Raw genomic sequence first — 25,362 nt, 5'->3', positions numbered from 1 at the left:
TAGTGGCCTGGCCCTTAGCAATCTCAGTGGAGCTCTCTAAGGACCCTTGGTATTAATGGTCCTCACCCATCAAGCCTCATGGTAAGCGTATTTGGGAAACATCAAAATACAAGGATCCATACATACACTGTTCCATTCCCAGTGCAAAATTATTTTCCCCGCTTTTCAGTTATTCACTAATCTAAAACCCACAGAGGCTCCTAAACAGAAAGATGGCAGAATAAGTGTTTTAAATTTAAATTTGCTTTTGCGTCTCAGATTTGTTTCTCCTCTTCTTATCTACATCTTTGTGCTTTGAATTTAGATTTATACTGAGTAATTATAATTTTAACATAATATATGTAAGACATTAGAAATAATGGAAAGGACTTCTAGTCATGCCTTAGTTGCAGTCTCAACTCCTCTAAAAGCATATCATCTGTTTCTAAGGGAACATCTTCAAAATAATGTAGACTTTTTTTAAAGTGTCATGCATTAATACATAGTGATTAATTCCTATTTTAAATCTGCTAATACTTTTTGGTGGGTAGGGAGGTAGATGGGAAAAATAAACGAGAATAATCATTCTACCCTTTTTATTATATCATAGTGATTTCTTTAAAATATCTGCAAAATAGAGGATTTCTCTCAAAAAATACTTTATCACTTTTGAACTTTTATTTCATTAGATTTGCAAATCTACTTCAAAAGTGAAAAACATTAATATCTTTTCAATGTATTTTAGAATTTTGCCTCGGTTTAATTAAAATGTGAAAAAACTTTAATTTTCAAATACTTTGTAAAAGAGAAATAAACTTTTGTCTGTTTCCTTGAAAATACTAAATTTACTTCTCTCTGTTGAAAGTGGAACAAAATATTATTTAAAATTTTCATTTCAAAATAGAACGTTTCTACAAATGCTTTTACAGAGAGCATTCAACACCTATGAAGATGGTCTTTTTAATTACCCACTAGGTTAGGTGCTAAGGGTATAAAGTTATTAATTATTTCTGATCCTACTGTGCTTATGGAAGTATGAAGAGTTATCTTTATTTTCTGTTTTTCATTTTAGGTTTTAAAATATAGTTAACTTCTGCAAGTTTTTATTTAAAAGCACTTTCAAAATTTAAACGATATGAGCTTATAGTAAGATAAAATGTTACTTAGTGTAAAAGGTAATAGACCCTTGGGAAGTATTGGGTGAGAAAACAAGGTTAGTTCAATCGTAAGTCACTTTATTACACTGTGATGTGCACCTTCTGCACAGTCACTCCATAACTGTGTTTACCTCTTGAATTATCAGCCTTACAAAATAAAAATTTGCTCCTGTGTTGAGGTTTATTTCATTTAAAACTTCCATTTATGAATACTTTGGGGGGAAAAGAATATTCTGCGATGCGTTTTTACTTTGGCTTTTTCCACCTTCGTGTCTTTCTAGGAGTTGATCCCCCTCATCTTGTGCACGGCCTGCCTGCACCCTGAGCCCAAGGAGAGGGACCAGCTTCTCCACATACTCTTCAATCTGATCAAGAGGCCCGACGATGAGCAGAGGTGACTATGGCTGCTTCTCTGGGAAATAAATAGAATGCTGACTTGCTCTTTATTGCTTTGGCATCATGATTGTCTTTCTAATGTAAATGCCGTCTCTCCTTTCTAAGGTCTCTTAATGAAGCAAACACTGACCTTGCGCAGCGCCCTACAGCGCTCTCCTTGTCATTCCAGCTGCTCAGGTTGCACTGCTGACTTCTGTGTTAGGGATCTTTGGGCTGCTAATGATGCCATTAAGTCTTTGCTTTTATCTTTCACATTGGATTGCCAAGAACTCCTAAATATTTCCCTTTTCCCCCCACAGATGAACTAGATACAGCATGACCTCTTAATAGTTACGCTTTACCAGAAATAAAATATTTAACATAGGGATGTCTGCATCACCAATCAGTTTCTGTATGGCTAGAGGGATATAGTGTTTGGGTTAGTCCTGATTCAAACGCCCACAATCAAGGATGCCTGAGTGGAGAAATGAGTTGTATTTGCGAGTGGTGAGGGGCATGAGAGTGTTGGGGGCAGGGGGACAAGACACATACCCAGGAGACTTCTGGAAGAAAGGGGAATGGGTTTTTTGCTCAGGCAACCGTGATAGATGTCTCCCCAGAAAGTAAACTTTTAAATACTAGGAGAAGCTGTGCAAGTGTGAACGTGAACAGAATATCGTAGTGGAGGGTAAGCAGACCAAGCACCAGTTGGACAAGACTGAGCTGTTGAAATGTTTCCACACTGTAATTTTCTATCTTAATAAGCAGATAATTTTTGCTTATACTTTTGCAAAACAATAGAATTATACATTAAGATTAGGTAACTTGATATAATTTTAGTTCTTGTTTTATTGACTATTACAGTTTTTACCTCTTCTGAGAATGTTGGAAAATCATAAAGTGAACCATACAACAAATCAAGCCCAAAATTTAAAACACAAGGAATCTCTCCACCATGAGAATAAAAAGTCATGTAGACTTTTAAACTCTGTGAACATGTATCTCTTTCTTACCCTTATTAAAATATACCTGAGCAAGCAGACATGTTTTTTTTTCAGGATCCAGTCAAGATTAATCTACATGCTAGCTGAACAGAAGTAAGGGAAATTCAATCAGGTTCCATTCATTGCAAACCGAAAATTTTCTAAGGACAATTTGATGGTTCTGTCTGTGGGATCGCACAGAGTCGGACACAACTGAAGCGACTTAGCAGCAGCAGCAGCATATAGGAAAATTAATATTTTATCTTCTCCTTGAAAATACTATTCCCTATCTTGGAAACTTAATTAATAAATACTACTCATTACATTGTCATTTTTAGAATGCAAGGCAAAAATCTCTCAATTTTCATAGCCTGTTTTTACAGACTCTGCTGTAAAGCTAACAGCTGCCATCTGGTGGCCAAAAGTACCTGCCAGCCTGACTTCAGGTCAAGATACGTCAGGATTTAAACACGCATGTTCACAGCTGATCTTCCACTTTTCAGAAATAAAGTTATTTATTTGAATAAGCTAAACTGTTAACTATATTTGATATGAATAAAAAATAAAGCAAAATTTTTAAATTAGCATAAGTTTGACATATAATCGTTTATTACTTTTCTTTACTTACTGAATCACAAGCTTCTCAGGACACAAGGACTGTCCAGTTTTATGGTCAGCTATATTGCCTTTTTGGTAATTCTTTGCTAGCACCCATAACTAACACCGTATTTCCACCTATTGTGTCAGTTCAGCTGCTCAGTCGTGTCCTAGTGTTTGTAGCCCTATGGACCAGAGCCCACCAGGCCTCCCTGTCCATCACCAGCTCCCGGAGTTTACCAAAACTCATGTCCATCGAGTCGGTGATGCCATCCAACCATCTCATCCTCTGTCGTCCCCTTCTCCTCCCGCCTTCAGTCTTTCCAGCATGAGGGTCTTTTCCAGTGAGTCAGTTCTTTCCATCAGGTGGCCAAAGTATTGGAACTATAGTCCATGGAATTTCTCCAGGCCAGAATACTGGAATGGGTAGCCTTTCCCTTCTCCAGGGGATCTTCCCAACCCAAGGATTGAACCCAGGTCTCCTGCATTGCAGGCAGATTCTTTACCAGCTGAGCCACAAGGGAAGCCCATTGTGTCAAATGGCAGTCAAATAATTTCACAAGTAGGAACAGTATTTATGATTTCCCACAAGTAGAAACAGTATTTTTACTATCACAGGAGTCTGTTTCCAATGCTATTAATAATCTGTAGCCATCTGATATTTTCTGTTTTCAAGTATATTTCAAAACTGACCTACTTTTTAGAATTGTGACTCTTAATTCTGCTAAGAAGTTTATTTTGAGGGGCTTGACATTTTTTGAACAAATCTGTACATGTTTAATACAGTGGCAGCGACTCACGACTTGAAGCTGTTTCACATGCAGGTCTTACACAAGTGTGTGCTTCTTACACTTGTTCACATGCAGGTCTTACACAAGTGTGTGCTTCTTACACTTGTTCACATGCAGGTCTTACACAAGTGTGTACTTCTTACATTTGTTCGAAAGGCTTAAATTTCAACAGTTCATTTATTATAATTATCAAATATTCCTGAAACCTATGTATGTGACTTCTCATTATTTTAACAGACTAGTAGGGGTAGAAATGATCAGAAATGAAGAAATTTTTAGTGGGAAGCTAAATGTCTGTCTTAAAGCCTGGGAATTTCTTTTTCCATTTTTCTTTTATCCACTTTATTTGCCTTCCTAAAGTCGGAGCAAATAGGAAAAGAAAAGTTGGGAAGCCATCAGAGAAGACAATGACATAAGCATAAAGGGAAATTATATAGATAAAAGCTAGAAGGTTATGGTGAAGTAAGCTGCCGTGTGCGTGAAGACATGCTGGCTCACACTCTCCTCCGCCCACAGGCCTCCTGCCTGTCACTGTTCCCCTCAGCCTGACAGCCGTTGTCGCTGACTTGGGTAGACTAAGGAGAAACCTAAAGTCACGCTTCAGTTTTCAGTTGAAGTGACATATCTGAAGAAACAGCAATGAGGAATTGCTTTTATAGTTGATATGAATTAAACTTTCTGTTTTGTTTTTCCTTAAAGATGGCTACTTTGAAACATCTATGGAAAACATGCTTTTTTTTCCATCAAGCTTTACTGGTTTTGAAGTCATAGATAATCAGAAGTTAAAAAAAAAAAAAAACTTAACATTCTGACTTTCAGAGTCAGTTTAAATGTACCTTCATTCTGAAAAGTGAAAAATCTTTTTCAGAATTTTGAATTATAAATCTATCATCAAATGAAACTATCATATTAATTATTTATATATTGTTTTATAACAAATTACCCCAAAATAAAGTGGTTTAAAGTAACACTTGTATTATGATTTATGTGAGTCAGCTCATCTGGGTCTCTTACAAAGGTGTGGTCAAGGTGTTGTCTGTGGCTGTAGTCACCTCAAGGCCCATGGGGGAAGGATTTGCTTCTGAGCTCACTCACGTGGTTGGTCATTGGCAGGATTCGGTCTCTCATGGATCTTTGGACTGGGGGCCTTGGTTCCTCCTGCACTGACTTATAGCCAGAAGTTGCCTTCAGTGCTCTTGCCTGGAAAATCCCATGGACGGAGGAGCCTGGTGGGCTGCAGTCCATGGGGTCGCTAAGAGTGGGACACGACTGAGCGACTTCACTTTCACTTTTCACTTTCATGCATTGGAGGAGGAAATGGTAACCCACTCCAGTGTTCTTGCCTGGAGAATCCCAGGGACAGCGGAGCCTGGTGGGCTGCCGTCTATGAGGTCGCACAGAGTCGGACACGACTGAAGCGACTTAGCAGCTGCAGCAGCAGCCGCCTTCAGTCTCTCACCACCTGAAACCGTTCCAGCGTGGTAGTGTCTTCAGAGCATGCCCGCTGAGAAGGCAGAAAAGACTGTCTCACGAGACGGCTGTCACAGGCCTTTGTGACCTGATCGCGTAAGTGACATCCCATCCCATTATTCTGTTCATTAGAAGCAAATCCTTGGGTCCAGTCTACACTCAACAAGATGGGGTTACACACAGGCATGAATATCAGGAGACAGACCTCATTAGGAGTCGTGTCAGAAGCTGCCTACCACAGTTATCTTGGGTTCAGTACCAAAAATTCTCACTTAAGTATCATTTTACTAATACAGTGTCATAGTTTTTAATTACAGAAATCTGTCTGCTCAGTCATGTCCGACTGTTTGTGACCCCATGGACTGTAGCCTGCCAGGCTCCTCTGTCCATGGAATTTTCCAGGCAAGAATATTGGACTGGGTTGCCATTTCCTCCTCCAGCGGACGTTCCCAACCCAGGGATCGAACCCGTGTCATTTGGGTTTGCTGCATTGGCAGGTGGATTCTTTGCCACTGTGCCACCTGGGAAACTGAGTTATAGGGATACTGGGAAAACAACCATAGATTGATTTAGTAACTAGAAACTGGAATTCATTAGAAATGGAAGCATTAAACATAATCTCAAAATGTATTATATATATGGGAAGTTAATTTAGGAGATAAAGCCTTAGAGCTGTAGAGAATCTCGTCACAACATCTTTCAAATGGTGTTGCAGTTGCTGGAAGGACGAGTCTTAAGAAACTCACTCCCTTGGGGCAGCCTGTCGATTGGGAAAAGTCAAGAGTGAATTTGATCATACATAAATAATTGCACTCCATGGTAACTAGCGCTGACCTTCTTAGCCCTTAGTCCTAGCCGTGCTGCTAACACAAATGCTGGTCTACAGTCATTCGTTTTGTCTTTCAGGCAAATGATCCTGACAGGCTGTGTGGCATTTGCACGTCATGTTGGACCCACACGTGTTGAAGCTGAGCTTTTACCACAGTGTTGGGAACAGGTAAATAGCTGTATTGGGTTTTCTCTAGGTTATTGGAAATGCTCACATTATCTTTTAAAAATGCTGTTAGGAAATATGTGGGATATAAACTATGCTAGGACTTCTCTTGCCCAGCCCGGTGATTTAACAGTGCTTAAGAAATGTCTGGCATATTTTGCTTTATTCTGAATCAAGTGAGATACAAAATACAAAAAAATATATAAAAAACTGATGAGTTCAGGGAAAGCAAGAGGCTCTGTGTATGTATAAGTAAGGAGGTAAATAATAGACATGGTATCTGTATATACTGTATACTTGTATATATTACAAATATATACAGAATGTAAAGTGTAAACCTTTGATGTAAGAAGTCTGTATATTTACAATTCAGCTCACTATTTACTAACAACTCTTTTGGTTTTATATTGAATATTCCTGTCTTCTCTAAAACTCAGGATCTTTGACTTTGTACACTTGACATTTAGGTCATTAAGTAACTCATTGTTCCATCTTAAAAAGATGAGTTTCTTACTTATGAAGACAGATTTCATGGCCTCCTTTATACCAGCTCTGTCACTTGTTCTTAAGAAAAAATATGACTCTCTGGAATATTGCTAAGGTATATGGTCTTTGAAAATTCTCTTCCCACTTTCTTCAGATATTCATTTTTTTTCTTTAAAATTTAGTAGAGTCATCTAATTTAGTAAGCTAGAGACATTATTTGAAAGGGAACATTACACGTGTTCACGTTGTCTCTGACGTCCCCGTGTCTCCTGTAGATTGTAGTGCACAGAAACTTAGGGTGAGACTCTAATCACTGAAAATCAAGTTAAATTGGAAACAATATGCACAACTTTGAATTTACAGTTCTGTACAGTTCTGTATACGTACATGTCTTTTTTAATTGTTTTTCCATCTTCTTTTAAGCTTTATTGAGATTGTAATTCAGATAGCGCGCAGCTGACCTCTCTCAGGCCCCGCGCGGCTGACCTCTTTCAGGCCTCCCGCGCGGCTGGCCGCTCTCAGGCCCCGCGCGGCTGGCCGCTCTCAGGCCCCGCGCGGCTGGCCGCTCTCGGGCCTCCCGCGCGGCTGGCCGCTCTCGGGCCTCCCGCGCGGTGGTCTCCGCGGCCCCAGACACAGCCGCCACTACAGTCGCCTGCGGAACGGTTTCACCGCCCACAACAGAAGCCCCAGCCTCTTACATTGGTTCTTGTATTCAAGGTTGTTTTGGCTATTCTGAGTCCCTTCAATTTCTGTATAAATTTTAAGATCAACATGTCAATTTCTACAAAGAAGCCAGCTGAAATTGTAAGGATTGCCTTGAATCTGTAGATCAGTCTGGGAAATGTTGCCATTCCAATAGTGAAGCTTTCAATCCATGAATTTAAGATGTCTTTCCATTTACTTTGGCAATGATGTATGTATTTCTTCACCTGTAATCACCGTGAAGAGTAAAATCCGAGCTTTTTACTCCACTGGTAAAGAATCCACCTGCAATGAGGGAGACCTGGGCACGATCCCTGGGTTGGGAAGACCCCCTGTACAAGGGAAAGGCCACCCACTCCAGTATTCTAGCCTGGAGAATTCCATGGACTGGACAGTCCACGGGGTCGCAAAGAGTCAGACACAACTGAACGACTTGCACTTCACTTCTCCATTTATTTAGGTCTTTTAAATTTCCTTTCAGTTATGTTTTATAGTCTTCAGAATATAATTTACATACTTTTAAAGTTTATTCCTGAGTATTTTATTCTTTTTAATTGTGTAAATAGGATTTTCTGTATTTTTCTGGTTGTTCATTGAAAGTATGTAGGAATACAGTTGATTGTTGTGTGCACATTTAATTTTGAGACTTATCCTGCTAGACTAAAGAAACGTGTAAGTTTATGTGTAACATATTATGACATTCAAACCATTTTGTCTTGAGGTTACTGTTCCTGGGTTAAGCCTAGCTTGGAGATCTCAGTTACCAACAACTCCTCCGCTGTCTCTTTCTTCTGTAACCCAAATAAACATGGACATCAGGGATTTGTCAGCCGCCTGCCTCCAGTTTGTTGCCCAGTAGATTGCTGCATAATATCTTTTCTTAATTTTAGGCATCCAATACTTTAATGAATTATGTCACCTTTTCATATGGGAGTATGAGAACAGATATACTTCTTTTCCAGTCAAAGAAAGATTTCTATCCTATGAAGAAGACATATGGGAACAAAACCCAGTATGTGTCCTTTTTTTGTTTTTGGTATTTTTTGTTAGGATTCCGTGTCGTCATTACAATAGTAAAACCCCATCGTCTTGCGTGTGCAAGCAGCAATGAATTGACATCTGCTTACTTTAAAAACAAAGCCACAACACCAGTCAGGAGCTCTGGTTAAATCATTGATGATTTGCAACTTAATCCTTGAGGTGAAAAAGAGGAATGACGTATCATTCCTGGTACATCTTGTAGGCCATGTCAGTAAATATCTAGAAGCTGGATTTTCCAAATTTGAAAATGTAATAATGTTCCTAGGGAAGGAAAAGGTTGCTCCTGACATCCTAAGGAAAGCTTTCTTGGGTAAGCCCACAATCTCTAGACACCTTGCCATATTTTCATCTTTGCTTTATCCTCTTTTTCTTCAACAGATAACCCCTGTAATCTCATTTTTTAGGCTCTCTCTGAGTCCCTTAATCCTGATCCAGGCATAGGGATCCCCAGAAGTGGAAAGAAAGAAGCTTTATTGCATTCCTAACAGGATTTGTGGTGAAAAATAATTCTCTTTTGGAGGAAGGGAGAGTATGTTGTTTATGTTTGATTTATTTATTTTTTACTCTAGATTAATCACAAATACCCAGAAAGAAGATTGCTTGTGGCAGAATCTTGTGGAGCGCTGGCACCTTACCTTCCTGTAAGAATTGTAATTTTTTCTTAAAAAAAAAAAAACAAAAACCTTTTCCTTCTTTGTTTAGCAATAGAGAAACCTTTTTTTCAGGTGTCTTATTATACGTCTTAATCCACATTGTGTCCTAACAAAGGAAGAAGATGAGCTGAATAAAGAAAGCTCACATTGGTACCATGTGACACTGCAGACAGAGGGGAACATTAGCCGTTGATTTTACATGAGTATAAATATATTAAACCTCATCAGGAATTCTCAAAGTTTAGTCTGAGGACCCTGGGGAGTTCCTTGATCCTTTCGAAGAGATCCATGAGATGAAAATTATTTTCATCATAATACTAAAACATTCCTGTCTTTTTCTGTGTGTCGACAGTCACAGTGCCGGTGCAGAGCTGTGACGGGCACAGCCAGTGCCTCAGCGGCGGTCAGAGCAGGGCCCAGAGAGGCGGGCAGCGGCCGTGCTCTTCACTACCGTGCACTCACAGGGAGTCAGCTGCACTTACACATGAACTTGGAACCAGTGAAATTATTAACCCTACTAAATTTTGACCCTAAGTATGCCTCTTGTTTAATATTCTGTATAATCAGCTGGAAGATACTGATATTAAGCCCTTTTGCTGCATTCTGAACTATGATGGCTGTTGCAGAAAGAAAGCACTCAGATAGTTTGAGTTGTGAGCTGAACCACTGCTTTTCTCATGGGACACCAATTTTACTTGATAGATCACTGAAAAACAAGCTGTGATTATTCAAACTTGGGTTTGTGGCAGACATTTTCATGAAGATAAGTGACATGGAGCCTTGCTGCAAGAAAAACAAGTACAGTTTTCATTGCCAGTGATAAAGTTAGAACTTCTAATGAGAACAAGAATTTTGGAAAACTTGTATTCACCATTCAGAGCTTGACAGCTTCTATCCTTATCAGAAGAGGCTATGGAGATACTTCTCCCTTTCTGAGTTACACGTTTCTGTGAAGCCCGGTTTTCTTAAGTCCTCCCACCCAAGCAACAACACAGTTGAGTGCGAGCAGATGAGAGGATCCTCCCTGTCTTCTTTTGAGTCAGATGTCACTGAGACTTGCAATATAAAGCAACACTATTCCTCTCACTAGTTTTTTTGATTATAGTTATTTCCATTAAAATTGTAATTTCATTAGTCATGTTAACCTTTAAGAAGTTTATTGTTTTTAATGAGTTAACAATTTGAAATTTCTCATTTTTAATTTCTGATATGATAAATGTCAGGATGATATTCCCCAGCCAAACAAAAGCTGTTTGAGGTGCTCGTTAGTTTCTAAATGACCAGGAGCCTCCCGCCAGGAAGAAGACGGAGCACGCTGGCCTGCTGTGCTCCTGCAGGTGTCTCCTGATGGGCCCAGGGCTTACAGGGGATGGAAGCAAGAGGTGACAGCAAGAATGGTTTTACTTTGAACAACGGTCATTTAAAGCAGAGCTTGACAAAGTACAGTCTGGAGACCAAATGGAAGCCACAGCCTGTGTTTATAAATAAAGTTTTATTGGCATGCAGCCACACCCATTTCTTGTGTATTGTCTGTGTCTGCTTTCATACTGCAACAGCAGAGTTGAGTAGCTGCAGCAGAGACTTTTTGGCCCAGTTTGGGCCTGCCCTGAAGGGTCATTTCTATAAGACTGCTCTTTAAAGGGAGTACAAAAATTGGAATTGTGCAATAGTACATGGGAGAAGGCAATGGCAACCCACTCCAGTACTTTTGCCTGGAAAATCTCATGGACAGAGGAGCCTGGTGGGCTGCCGTCTTTGGGGTCATGCAGAGTCGGACATGACTGAAGCGACGCAGCAGCAGCAACAACAGTTCATGAGCTATTTATGTTACATTTACTGTTACCTCACATTCTACAGTGTGAGGGTGAGTGAAGACTGAGAAACCCAAGAGTCAGATAATTGTCTTTTTAAAAAATAAAATTTATCTTTTCTTTTTATACAGAAAAATACAAAGAATAATTCAAGAACAATTCGTAGTCTCCACTCCCAGAAATGTTGTTGTTGTTGAAAATAAATTTTCAGACAGTACAGAAAAGAGTAACATGAAAAGAAAAGCCTTCCCTGGCCCTAGCCATTCTCTCCAAAGACAGACATCTATGGTTAACGGTTTTTAATGAATACTTACAGAAAATAAAAATTCATGCATATGCAAGCTTACAAATTTATATCTTTAAAATTTTTCTTACTCAGAATTAATCACACTGTACAGTGATCTATATATGCCTTGTGTGGCAATCTATGCATTTTAAATTTTCACATATTGTTGAAACCTCTGTATCTTGCTTCTGTTGACATGTGGATTTTTTAAATTTTGACAGTGCTCAATTGCCCCCAACCAAGACAGCACAGATTGTACTCCCATCAGCAGTGCATCAAAGTTCTTATTTTCCCATACTTCCACCAGGAACTGGGCATAAACTTTTTTTTTTAGTGTTTTCCTATCTTTTCAGAGAAAATTATCTTATTGTGATAAATTGTGTAGGTTTATATCCATGAGTGAGTCTGAGCACCCTATTATTTATTGTTCCAAGAGAGAGCTGAATATCACATGCTCACAAAGAAGGAAGAAACTGTTCCACACTGCTCCTAGGACTAGAATGCTAAGCAGCATTAGTAATGGACTTAATGTTTCCTGCATCAATCTCCACTTGCCTCGTTACCCCACTGTAACTGGTAGCAGTAGAACCTCAGTGTAGTCATAGCTCAGATGGCATGAAGCCTCCTAACTTGTCCCGTGGGTTTCCTTAGCACGTGGAAGCTGCCACAGTTGACCTCAGCCTCGATCGCTGCAAAGCATATGCCCGGCCGAGGTTCACTCGCCTCTGTCCTGTTGCCTATGTAGATACCACCCAGAAAGCCCTTGTAATTCACTTTTAAAGAGACCTTGGGAAGCAGTATTTAACCTAAATGATAAATAAACAAGGCTGTACCAAAAGGTATATTCACCACCCTAAATGTGACCAAATGTTTCTATAATTACATATATTTTTGTTTTTAAAAATAAAAACAAAAACTAGATTATTTTAAAATGTCTTTCAGACCTTGCTCTACATACCAAATCACACTGACTGGAGATTTACAGGAGTGGTTATTTCCTTTTATTGTAACTGTTAAATGTAAAAGTGACCTAAACAAGTTTAGCTTTAAAGAATTTTATAAATTGATCAAGTTACAGTAATGGTACAAAAAAGGGAAGGAAGGGCAAGAATATGAAAACAATGACACTTTATTCTAACCTCAGACATTAATTAGGCTGAATCCATGGGGGAAAAGTTGTATGAAATTTAAGACGCAGTGGTAGTTGACATTATATTTAATAGTAACATCGGAAAATAGCCGTGCAGTTTTATAAGCACTTTTAAAGTTTACTCTCGTATTTTATCATTCTGCTTTTTTTTTTCCCCCTCAGTTCTTCAAAAAAAATAGCAACACCAGGATTTTCGTTTCCATGCTCCTACCCCAGGCAAACGTTTTGATTACCAAAGTGATTTCTGTAATCCTTCCTGTTGTTATGACTATCAGTGCTTTTCTGAGTTCCATAGGTAGTGATAGAATAGTCATTTTACACAGAAGAGCCTGTTTATGGCAGAGTGGTGACTGTTGATTTGCCAAAAGTGCATTGTGAAGGTTTCAGGGATTGGCACATACATAGTAAAAATACAAAAATATGCTGGGAGATGATCAATACCAAGTTCAGGGTAAATGTTATCTTTAGAGAGGAGAATTAGGGGAAAGGGGAGGGTGGAAGAGGGTCATGTACTTCAGCTGCATCTATAATGTCTTCTGTGTTTCAGAAATGAGGACTTGAAGCAAACATAGCAACATGTTAATATATATTTAACCTGGATTGTGAATATCTGGGTATCTGTCATTTTTTTCTGTTCTTTTCTGCTGCTAGTATAAAAAAATAGTAAAATATGTTCTTGTTCATTTCAGAAAGAGATCCGTAGCTCCTTGGTTCTTTCAATGTTGCAACAAATGTTAATGGAAGATAAGGCAGATTTGGTAAGAGAAGCTGTGATCAAAAGCCTTGGTATCATTATGGGATACATCGATGACCCAGACAAGTATCAGCAGGTATGCTTTTCAGAATAAATCCCATCTATTCCATTATAAAATTCCGAATGGTGTAATATCCCAAATCTCTGATTCAAATACCCCATACTTGATAGTAGGGATCGCAAACGTGTCAACCTGAACAAGGTAAAGTTGACTGCCTGGTTTCAATTCTGCAATTTCAAGGAGAAAATGCTTTGATTCATTTATAGTATCTGCCACAGCTTTGTGGCAGGAAATTGGCAGCAAGCATGCCATTTTCACTCTGGTTTCCCCATCAGTTGATACAAGACGTTTTTCTTTAAAGAAATTGGGGAAGGTAGGCTTATGAATGGCTTCTTTCTCGCTTAAAATGTCTTCTAGATGTACTGGAATGCATGTTTGTTACATTCTATTGTGTTTTAGGCTTCTGTTTCGTTTTAAATCTGCATTATGTCTGCTTCCGTTTGGCAGGGTTTTGAACTGTTGCTCTCAGCCTTGAGTGACCCCTCAGAAAGGGTCGTTAGTGCCGCACATCAGGTGTTTCTACCCGCCTATGCCGCCTGGACTACAGAACTTGGAAATTTACAGTCTCACCTTATACCCACATTGCTGAACAAGATTGAAAAACTTCTCAGGGTAAATGCTTCCTTTATTTATACAACAGAAAGTTTAAAAGTGTGTTTTAAGGCATCTTGAAAGAATGAACATTCTAATTAATTACCCGTTAAAGATTCTATTGGTCTGGAGCCAAGAGAGATTTGAGGAAGTTTTGCTTGACTGAAGCCAAGGAGAAAGGGCATGATCTGACTTTGTTAGCTAAAATAGCACGTGTGTGGCACCTACTCTGACACTGTTCCCAGCGCTGCCTCTTCCTAACCTCTTCTGAATACTTCAATACTTTAAGTATCGGCTTCAGTCCCCAGAACGCAGAGAAGACTTAAAATATGAGTCTTCAAAGCTTTCTTATTTACACAATGTCAAAATGTTTTAACTTTATTTCACTGCATTCGTTCATGCCCTCACTCTTTAAAATGAATTTTCTTTTCTTTAAAATGAATTTTCCATTCTTCCTAAGAAGAAAAGTTGATACAACGAAACTAATTTTTGTACTAAAAGTCTCAGCGTCTAGGAGAAAAACTAACATTTCTTTCATGTGTATTATGTACACTTTATGTACCATATTTTATAAATAAAATCTATTATTTCATTCTTAGAACTCTTTGAATTATATTTTGTTTTTTTGGTGTGGAAACTGTTTAACTTACCACAGCTGTCAAATGACAGGACCAGGATCAGGTATCAGCCTCTGAAACTATACTGTTGCCCTTTCCACCCCGAAATTTTAAGAATCTTTATAAGACTCTTAACATAAAGTATTTTAACATGTATATATACTACTCTGTGTATAGTCTTACATGTATATATGTGCATTTATTTAATTTAAAAATTGGACTTTTTTCCCCTATAAATTTCAAAATGCATGTTGCAGACTATAAATAGCTAGACTGGAGTACTTCTTTTTATGAAACCTAGGGGATTTCTCAAGTATTTTATTTTTTCTTTAATATTTGCATCCCTTCTATCTGAGAATTATCCATACTGGGTTTTCTTTGTTCCATAACATGGCTAATTCCACGTTGCTCCTAAACACAGCTGCAGTATTCCGCACAGGTAATGTTCCGTAAAGAAATTAACTAATTTAGAACCTGATAGGAAAAAAACCTAACAAATCTGGTGTTTGTGACACAGTTGTTATTTATAATATAATGACATCCCAAGTGGATCTGAGCAGCATTAAATGCTTTTGTCTCTAATGATTCTGTTTTTCACTGTGATACGGGGTTTCTGTGACCACAGTGATCGTTTCACTCTTTTTGGTTGTCGTTTCTGTTATCGCTTTTGTTTCGTTTTGAAGTTTCTTCTGCATTTTACCTACACGCTGAACTGTTGTAAAGTGCATTAAATACTGGCAGATACAGTTGTCATCACGTCTATGAAAGGAGTCTGGAAGTAGAAAGGAGTAGGTGCTACTGCTGGTTTAACGGTTGAGCATTTAAAATAATTCCTTTGATCACTTTAATATCTTTCACCTGATGTTTAAAATTTCAAAAGTTAAGACCCTCTTAAAAGAAAAAAGCTCTGAAAGAACTTACATACAAATGAAATGACCTACGTTCACCCCGAAGTTTTCCATACAAAAGATTCTATTACGTCCACAGTGCCTTGTGAAAGTTAAAATGTTAGCCAACCAGTAGTGTCCGACTCTCTGCAACCCCAAGAACTGCAGCCAACCAGGCTCCTTTGTCCATGGAATTCTCCAGGCAAGAATACTGGAGTGAGTTGCCTTCTCCTCCTCCAGGGGATCTTCCTGAACCAGGGATCGACCCAGGATCTCCTTCATTGCAGGCGGATTCTTTACCTTCTCAGCCACCAGGGAAGCCCCCACAGTGCCTTAGCTCTTCATATTTTCACATACTCAGAGCAATTCAGAAAAGATTCTTGGTCGTCTCCATTAGGTTTACTGTGAGGCTAACATACATGTCCTTCAATGTCTTATTGTTGGCCACTGAAAGGAAGAGCATCATAAATGCATACTCTTGGGAGACTAAATTAGCTTCCACCTGCTTATGTTTCAGGAAGGCGAGCACGGGCTGGATGAACATAAGCTCCACATGTATCTGTCTGCCTTGCAGTCCTTGATCCCATCTCTCTTTGCATTAGTGCTACAGAACGCACCCTTCTCCAGCAAAGCCAAGCTGCATGGTGACGTGCCACAGATAGAAGGTATTGAACTTAAATTATGGACGGAGGATGTAGAACATTAACAGCTTAGCTTCCCACAGAATTGTTTTTGATTAAAATTGTAAAAGTCACTTTGTTTTAGTTGCTAAATCATGTCCAACTCTTTGCAACCCCAACCTACTGTCCATGGGATTTCCTGGGCAAGGTTACTGGAGTGGGTTGCCATTTCCTTCTCAAAAAGTCACTTTATGACAGCATAATTACTAAAATGTATTATATGTGTGGAACCACATGGTCAGAGATTGTATGATACCTAAGGTGAAGTACATGGCTTCATCGTTTATGGATAAGCCTCTTGGTGTTATTTTACATTTATTCTTCCTCTCCATTCTTAATCTAGAGCCTTTTTATAGCCTTTTTTTTTTTTCAGTGTGGTAAGTCAGAAGTAAGTGTTTTCTTTCATTAACAGAGCTGAATTAATAGTTACTAGGGCCAGTTTGTGAAGCTTTTCATTTTCATTGTCTTTTTTTTCTTCCTCAGCTACTTTTTCTTATTTTCAGTAGGGGAAAGAAAGTGTAATTACTATTTCCTGCTGTGTCCTTGATAGGAATATAAGCATATTCAGCACAGTTTTTTGTTTTTCTTTTTCCCAGAAAAAAGAATATGATTTATTTTCAGGAATGCATGAAATTGTTAGCAAAAGCCGTTATTTTCTTAGCTTTTCAAAGTCCAGCTAACCAGTAAGTGACCTTTGATCCATGGCACATGGTAGCCCCACAGCACCCAACCCCCAGGATAAATGGCTATAGACAAGCTATTAGTATATATGAGATTTTTCAGATTTGTGAAATTATCCATATCTCTTATGGGCTTGTAATAAACAGGAGTATAAAATCAAGTGTTTTTAGTGTTACACTTTCAGTATAAAGTAAACTGGGCCACCTGTAATCTCTGGGATATGAAACAGTATATCCAACAATACGCAAAGCATCATGTAAAAATGGTATATACTATAAGAATGCCAGTTTTACTTGGAAAATTGAGAATGGATAGGGTAGAGTTAGTTTAATATTTTTTAATTATAATTATTGAGGAGAATGAAAATTCAGACTTAAACTACAAAATGCTCACAGCTGGCCACTTTAGGTTTACCCCTTGGCTCATTAGGGCACTTCAGCTGCCTCGGGACTTTCTAATTCCCGTTTTCTTTCTGTCTAGCTGTACTGTTCTGCTACATCCACCATAACAAAGTAACATACGCGTAGTGCTTTAGCATCGGGCGCTTGTTACCCCGCAGTTCCGAAGGCGAGAGGCCTAAGGCCAGGCTGTCAGCAGTGTTGGCTTCTTCTGGAGGCTGTGAGGGGAGAGCGCTTTCCTGCCTGTCCCCTAGCTTCCGCTGGCTTGCTGGCGATCTGTGGTGCTCTGGCTTGTAACTGCACCCACCAATCTCTGCCTTCATCTTCACGTTCCGTTCTCTGTGTGTGCGTGCGCATGCGTGTCTCGGTGCCCAGACTTACCCTTGTTATGAGATCAGTTATAGTGCATTGAAAGTCCACGCAGTTCCAGTGACTTCATCTTATCTAATTATATCTGCAACAGTACTATTTCCAAATAAGATCATATTCTGAGGTCCTAGGGGTTAGGATTTCAACATACAAATTTTTAAGGGAGACACAGTTCACCCCCTAGCATTTGCTATCATTCATTCACTTAGCAAATAATTCTTCAGTGTCACCTATGGCCAAGCACATGCTAGAGGTTACACAGAAAATTTTCAAAACTACTTTACCATTCTGAAGAGGTGTTTATGTGACCTTTCCTTTTCATTATGTCTTTGTCATGTCAAAAATAATCTTAAGTTCTCACTGACTTAATTTGACCTTCTGACTTTTAATAGTAGCTGTAAATGTTAATGTTGTTATGCTCACTTGTAGGTTATATAATACATTTACTATAAATGAGGAAATATTATATCCGTATTTAGGGTCTGTCTATATAGCTGTGTCTATATGTCTGTCTATATGCACATCTATATAATTTGGGATACAATTTATTACAAGTGAAAATTTATTTGTTTTTCTCTTAAATACTGAAAATTCCACAACACTAGCTAATCTTTATGCAAGGTACTATTTTGAACACTTCAGATCCACTCAGGAATAAAACAGACAAAAATCTCTGCCATCATACAGCTGACATTTTGGTGGGAAGGAAATACATTAAAGAATCATAGCAGCTGTTATTTTGCTGGATTTGGATAATTTTGGTAATTTTTAGACAATAAAATGCTAGTTTTTGCCAGTCTATTGAAATGGCATTCTGAGGACTTTTCTGTATGTTCACAAGTTAGATACTTACATTTTTAAAAATCCTTTTAAATAGAATAATACTTTGAGGTTTCTAAACCATTCTGACTACTTATCTTTTACAACTGAGTTATCCATGGTGTATTAGTTGCTCAGTCATGTCTGACTCTTTGCGACCCCATGGACTGTAGCCCGCCAGATTCCTCTGTCCGTGGAATTCTTCAGGCAAGAATACTGGAGTGTGTAGACATTCCATTCTCCAGGGAATCTTCTCAACCCAGGAATTGAACTCTGGTCTCCTGCATTGCAGGCGGATTCTTTACCGTCTGAGCCCCCAGGAAACCACTGAGTTATCCAAGTAATTGCTTATTTCTTGTTTTGCTTCTGTTGGACCTAGCTTTAAATCTTTGGACCTCACTTTTCCTATAATAAATCTTAACATTATCTATTTTACTCTTAACTCTTCCACTGTTTTTCAGTAATTTGTCATATTTCTGAAGGAATAATATGCATTTCATCGTAGTGTCACAGATTGTGACCAATATGATATACTCCTATTTGAAATGATCAGATGTGCTTCGACATGATATAGAAATATGAGGTACAGCTGTCCCTCACCGTCCAAATCTGTTTGATTCCTAGGTTGAGATAATGACAGTTCATGCAGAAATCTCAGAGAGTATGGGGTACCATTTTACCTAAATTCATTTATTTGTTTGTGTATTATGATAGCAAACAGAGACTTGAACTAACAAGGAACAACCTTTATCTGTACTTAAGATATTGTTAAATACCTTAGGAAGCATAGGAAGAGAATACCATCTTAATTTTGTCTTTCGGCATTTGAAAAGTTATTTCATGTTTTCTTAAGTTTAATGAGTATCATTACGCCATTCATATGCTTTGAGACATGCTGCATCCTTAACTGTGTCTTTTTAGGGTGTTAACCTCGACGCAGGAGCTGTCAGGCCACTAGGAATTTCTCTTCAACAGTAAAGAAACTGTTGGTAGCGTTCTTCACTTAAGAGCCAGCTAAGACCTGGAATCTAATTGTGATCTGTAGGATCATAGGTTTTATTGATATGTTCAAATTTGAAAATGTACTAATGTATATTTGTTATTTATTTACACAATTTTAAAAGTCATTTTTTTCAGTTTTCCCCTAAAACTTTTAAAGTTTGTATTTGAGACCCTGGTTATAATATTTATAATATTTTTTATTATTATTACATATAGCTTTATCTTACTGGTCACTGCTTTTAACACTTTATATTAACTTAGTGTTTATCAAATTATGGAAAACTTTCTAAATAAAGCATTTAATATTGGAGATTAAATACTTAAGAATCCTCTTCAGCACAAGCTTTAATGCATTTTAGGTTATTTTCTGGTATTAAACAACTTTTTCCTGCTGTCAACCTGTTAGTTTCTTACTCCTTGAAAGAAATACCTTATAGTTATTATTTATTGACATAAACAGTCTGGTGGATTTACAGCTATCTTTTTTTTAAAACCAAATTCAAATCCATATTTTAACTGAGATCTTATTCTGGAGCAAATTTTAAATTAAAATAAATAAAGTTTTGCTTTTTACTGGCAAACTCTTTCAGTTTTCATTTACTAGATATTTAGTCTCATAAAATCTTAATTTTTGAGATTTGTTAAATTTGTTGACATGCAAGAGAAATTTACAGTTGACCCTTAAACAACAGGAGTTTGAGGTGTACACACCCACTTATATATGTACAGTTTTCCATAGTTAATATCGTAGTACTGCCTGGTCCATGGTTGGTTGAATTTGTGGGTGTGACAGAATCTCTGACACAAAGGGCTGACAATAAGTTAGACAGTTTAACCCCTGATTGTGCAGGGATCAGGTACATTTCATTTTTTTTCTAAAAGTAATTTAATGTATTTTAGTTTTATATTTAAAGTCTATAATATGCTAAATAGATACTAGGAGGCAGAACCTTAGTTTTCTTTTGATAAGATAGTTAACTTTCCAAACTGCCATTTTGTACATGATTTATTTCGCTGCTCTTTTTTATAGTGACTAGGTTCCCTCGGCCTATGTCACCTCTTCAAGACGTGTCTACTATTATTGGAAGCCGTGAGCAACTGGCGCTGCTCCTGCAGCTCTATGACTACCAGCTGGAGCACGCGGGCACAACCGGCTGGGAGAGTTTACTGTGGGTTGTCAATCAGCTGTAAGTTACCACGCCCATCCATGTTCATTTGGTACATCTCAGCTACTTGAATGGAAGAGAGCTCACTATACTTAGCCTGGGAACTGAGGGACAAAATATAGCAAAATATTTTTTAAAAAATAACAAAACGTAACTTGGCGTCATCTGTGGTAACTTTCAGGAGAGAAGAGCTATGCCTGTAGATACGTAGCTGCTTATCTGTGGCAACGGTGCGTCTGTGTTATTGCAGACAGACCTGTCAGCTACCATATTATCTAAAAGTGATGGTGGATTGTAAACTACATCCACACTTCTCATTTTTGAGGCTAAAATATATGGTGCCATGTTAGCCAAGCTTTTGTATGACGTGTCACCTCCATTGACTTGAGTCTTATTAACACCTCACTTAGAACTCTGCCATTAAGTTTCCATATATTTCATGACAACCTGTTAAAATTGAAGTTTACAGAATATAAAGTTAAGACTTTTTCAAAGGGTCCCAAACAACTCCTTTGCATTCTGATTTTGCTGGCTGTGAAAAGCAGAAGAGCTTGTTCGCTTTGGATGGGCTCAGAAATTGGTGAGGAAACGGTCACTTATTTGTGTCCCCTGCCTGTTTTCCTTTCTTTCTTATTCAGGTTGCCACAGCTTATAGAAATAGTTGGCAAAATTAACGTTACTTCAACTGCCTGTGTCCATGAATTCTCCAGATTTTTCTGGCGCCTTTGCCGGACATTTGGCAAAATTTTTACAAACACTAAGGTAAAAACTTGTATTTCATATTTTCTTATATGCAAGACATATAAAAATGTAATGTGTTAACTAATGCTATGGCAGAGTAAGTAAAAGCAGGAGCCCTTCCTTTATTCTAATTATCTTTTAATATCTTAGAAAACTATGATAATAAAAGAAAATTCTGATCTGTAATATTCTTACCTTTATTGATTTTCAAAAAATGATTTAGCCAAAATTTAGTCTGTATCCACATTTGAATATAAGGTCTACTCACTGTGGATGTCTCAGGGCTTTCCAGCATAGAAAGGATCAGCTCGGGGACTCCACTGCATTTCCTTGAATGTGCTTCTTGTACTGAATCTACCACGGATTCAGAAAGCCGCCATTTCCTCTATATGCTTTGGTCAAAACTTCAGGTGATTATGGGCTTCCCTGATAGCTCAATTGGTAAAGAATCCCCCTGCAATGCAGGAGACCCCGATTCGATTCCTGGGTCAGGAAGATCTGTTGGAGAAGGGATGGCTACCCATTCCAGTATTCCTGGGCTTCCCCTGTGGCTCAGCTGGCAAAGAATCCGCCTGCAATGCAGCAGATGTGGGTTCAATCCCTGGATTGGGAAGATCCCCTGGAGAAAGGGAAGGCTACCCACTCCAGTATTCTGGCCTGAAGAGTTCCATGGACTGTATAGTCTACGGGGTCGCAAAGAGTCAGACACGACTGAGTGACTTTCACTTTCACTCAGGTGATTATAGAAACAAAGCAGCTTAGGTAGAATACTTGCTACAAGATAGGAGCTCCTAAACAGAATGGACACTTGAGATAAACGCTGCATATTTCAATCACTGTCACATTTGCCTAACCAGGTTATTTTGTTGTTTAAATATTAAAATTGGAAAGTCCTTAACTCCTACTTTCTTCTTTAATCCTATTAATCCATTTGTCTTCATAACAGATTGTTGAGCCAGTTCTTTAGAGCATTAACAAAACCTTATAAAGATGTAGTTGCTATACGTTGAGACATTTAAAAGGTAAAAATTTTGTGGCACCTCTTTACTAAGCCTGTAGTTTTTGAAACGTTTGGAGCATAACAGTTTGGTATAGTGGACTGACAGACTTCAGAAAATGGGTTGTGACTCTCTGTGTCCTCAAATAAGTGTCCTCAAATAAATCATTTAATGTATCTGTACTTAATCTCTTCAAGTGTGAAATGAAATTTAATCCTGTACATCTGATGCTGTAGGTTAATCTTTTCACAGTGGTCTACATCTCAGTTTAAATGGAATTTGCAAATTAATATGCCTGACCTATTGATAGGAGGGCAAAACCCAGAACTTAATGTTACTGTAGGAGAAAACAAATCATTCATTAACATCTAATTATTAAGTATAATTGGATTTTACTGGGAATCATTATTGGCAAAAACGGACATCTCCAGAAGTAACTGTTATTTATTTTACTTTTTCTTACAAAAGCAATTACGAATTCACTTTAACACTTAAGTGGTTGACTTCAGAGGCCTGAAATCTGTGATGTTAAAAATAAAAATTGAAACAAGCATTTCCTCTAACTTAAAATTTTAATGTTAAATTCTGTCTTTCATGTTTAAAATTAAATTTTAAAGAAGTTAAAGACTAATCTAAGCCAATGGATATAACATAATGAGTATGTTACTGAATATCCTAAATGAATGGAGTTTCGTTTTCATTCCTTTTATACACAACATTTTTTTTTCAACAATTTTAATCATATAATATCTGCCTAAATACCCTTTCTATCATCAAGTTCAGTTTTGGGAGGTAGTAATTTCAAACACTTAAAGTCACTGGAAATTATTTTAATTTAGTGAAAGAATCTAAACGCCCTTCAGAAAACTTGCTGACCTAAATTGATTTTTTTTAATATTTTATCTCTAAAAAGATGTTGTTGTCAGAAACTTGACACTTCTTTTTTCCTATGGTTTTTAAGAACTGTTATATTTTTGACTACTTGAATCTTTAAAAATAAGTAGTAGTAGCAACGGAGAAGGCAATGGCACCCCACTCCAGTACTCTTGCCTGGAAAATCCCATGGATGGAAGAGCCTGGTAGGCTGCAGTCCATGGGGTCGCTAAGAGTCAGACATGACTGAGCAACTTTGCTTTCACTTTTCACTTTCATGCATTGGAGAAGGAAATGGCAACCCACTCTAGTGTTCTTGTCTGGAGAATCCCAGGGATGGGGGAGCCTGGTGGGCTGCCGTCTATGGGGTCACACAGAGTCGGACACGACTGAAGTGACTTAGCAGTAGCAGCAATAGTAGGAAACATTTTATTTAACCATTGATTGGTCTGTTGAACCTGAGACTTTCTGGATCTTTTCTTTGGGTTGCTTAGGTAAAACCTCAGTTCCAGGAGATTTTAAGGCTGTCTGAAGAAAATATTGGTAAGTCTGTGCATTATAATTTATAAAAACAATTAAATCTCTTTACTCCAGAAAAATACTTTATTCATTATATGCAAATTGTATAAATAAACTAACAAGTACAGTTGAAAAGGAAAATTTATACTATGGAGTTCTTGGGTTTACAGCACTGCTACTTGTAATATCTTTTCCGTGGAGTAGTAATAAGATTAATCTCCCTCAGTTTTATTGTAAATATCTACCTTCACTGTAATCAAATCGACCTAAACCTGACCTTCTCAGACTATGTACTTACTGTACCCTTGGAGGTTTGAAGTGGTACAACTGAAATACTAAAAAGGAAAAAATACAGAGCATGTAATTCATAATTAGTTACTTAGAACTTTTAAAATTAAAACAAGTGTAACTGAATAGAATGTAAGATATACTTTTTTTTTAATGAAACATGAGATTGTTATGAAACTACAGGCTTAAATGGGCAGCTCCAGCCCCTCTGTTCATAGTTTTTACTTACCTGTCTTAAGTCTGGTTATAGCACCAAGACCTCCTTTATGTTTGGATCTTATGTCCCTGTGTATTTTTCTAATTTCTAGGAATGAATTGTAAAAAATATTAAGGACAAAAATGTATAGTCCCTGTGATTTGTATTTTACCTTGGCTGTTTTGGATGTATAGGTAATTCTTATCTCAGTCTTACCTTAGTGATTTGATTTAAGTCATCTGGACTCCATTTTTGTCTGTCATCAGAGGTAATTAGAGAGTGCATAAATGATTCCTTTTAAGTTTGAAAATGTCAGTGAGGTTTTGTTTTGTTTTGTTTTGTTTTTTGACAAATGCTTCCTAAAGTTTATATTTAATAGGTTTCTAATGGTTTAATTACTTGGAATTAAAAAATGGTATTATCTGTTTAGTTATTCATTCTAATGATGATAGCTTTCAGAGTTATTAGTTAGGAGGTGATTATATACAGTCTATATGTATGAATTCAACTTAAGCTTATGTTTGTAGCCTCAGATTTACTTCTCAACTACCATAGTCACACTCAGCCAACATCAGTACTCCCCAAAAGATAAAATTACTCTTGCCAAGAGAATAAAGAAACCTCAAATACTAATTGATATGAAAATAGATTCGTTTTGGGTGAAAATACTTTCAAGACAGTTAAATACATGCTTTCAACTGAATTCTGTATGTACTACTTTCTGAAAAGAATTTAAAACCATATAAGAGTAGAAAAAAGTAATTTTTAAAAGTTTGAGTACATAAAAGCAAATGTGAAGCGCTTCAAATAATGCCTCACATCAGTAAATGAGAGCTCTTGGTGCTGTAAATTGCAACTGCCATATCATCTCTGGACGTTTTTTTAAAAAATCGTCTACACATGCTGCATAAGAAAATCTGATGTGTTAAAGTTGTCACAGGGACATTCAGCTGTGGTTGGGTGCTTTCCTGTCTCCCCAAGCTGTATTTAGCCTCCCTACTCCATGAAAATAGTCAAGGTTCTGTCTGGCTTCTGAAAAACCCCTGTACAGGGTACAGGAAGAGCTCTGGAACTAGGCTAATACTAGAAACTGGGTAGTGTCTCATGTCTAGAAGCAGGTTAAATACATATCTAGGTGTCTCCTTTCAGCTGAGTGCCTTTATGTTTTACTGAATACTGCAAATTAAAAGCCTGAAACTTTAGAGAACATGCTTGTATGGCCACTTGGGAAAGTGTTAAAGAAAGCT

At 37.8% G+C, this 25,362-nt stretch overlaps 1 protein-coding gene, 1 long non-coding RNA gene and 1 other non-coding gene across 13 annotated transcripts in view; all 3 read left to right on the top strand.

Moving 5' to 3' along the window:
• Positions 1-25,362, top strand: part of RELCH (RAB11 binding and LisH domain, coiled-coil and HEAT repeat containing) — a 113,070-nt gene that overhangs the window by 53,206 nt on the left and 34,502 nt on the right. For all 11 annotated transcript variants that reach the window (XM_006064562.4, XM_006064561.4, XM_025273197.3 and 8 more), the window contains 9 exons: positions 1,418-1,530; positions 6,259-6,349; positions 9,145-9,216; positions 13,165-13,305; positions 13,738-13,902; positions 15,903-16,050; positions 20,365-20,521; positions 21,139-21,262; positions 23,607-23,655. In XM_006064562.4, the coding sequence (XP_006064624.1) occupies positions 1,418-1,530; positions 6,259-6,349; positions 9,145-9,216; positions 13,165-13,305; positions 13,738-13,902; positions 15,903-16,050; positions 20,365-20,521; positions 21,139-21,262; positions 23,607-23,655 (1,060 nt within the window). The remainder of the gene's footprint in view (positions 1-1,417; positions 1,531-6,258; positions 6,350-9,144; positions 9,217-13,164; positions 13,306-13,737; positions 13,903-15,902; positions 16,051-20,364; positions 20,522-21,138; positions 21,263-23,606; positions 23,656-25,362) is intronic.
• Positions 3,510-4,301, top strand: LOC112581370. The gene is made up of 2 exons (XR_003105894.3): positions 3,510-3,915; positions 3,958-4,301. It is a non-coding gene; the product is annotated as an uncharacterized LOC112581370 (long non-coding RNA).
• Positions 7,736-7,804, top strand: LOC112581487. The gene has a single exon (XR_003106067.1). It is a non-coding gene; the product is annotated as a small nucleolar RNA SNORD36 (small nucleolar RNA).

The sequence above is a fragment of the Bubalus bubalis genome, chromosome 22 (genome assembly GCF_019923935.1).
Source record: "Bubalus bubalis isolate 160015118507 breed Murrah chromosome 22, NDDB_SH_1, whole genome shotgun sequence".
NCBI lineage: Eukaryota > Metazoa > Chordata > Mammalia > Artiodactyla > Bovidae > Bubalus > Bubalus bubalis.
This window is presented reverse-complemented; position numbering and strand designations above follow the sequence as displayed.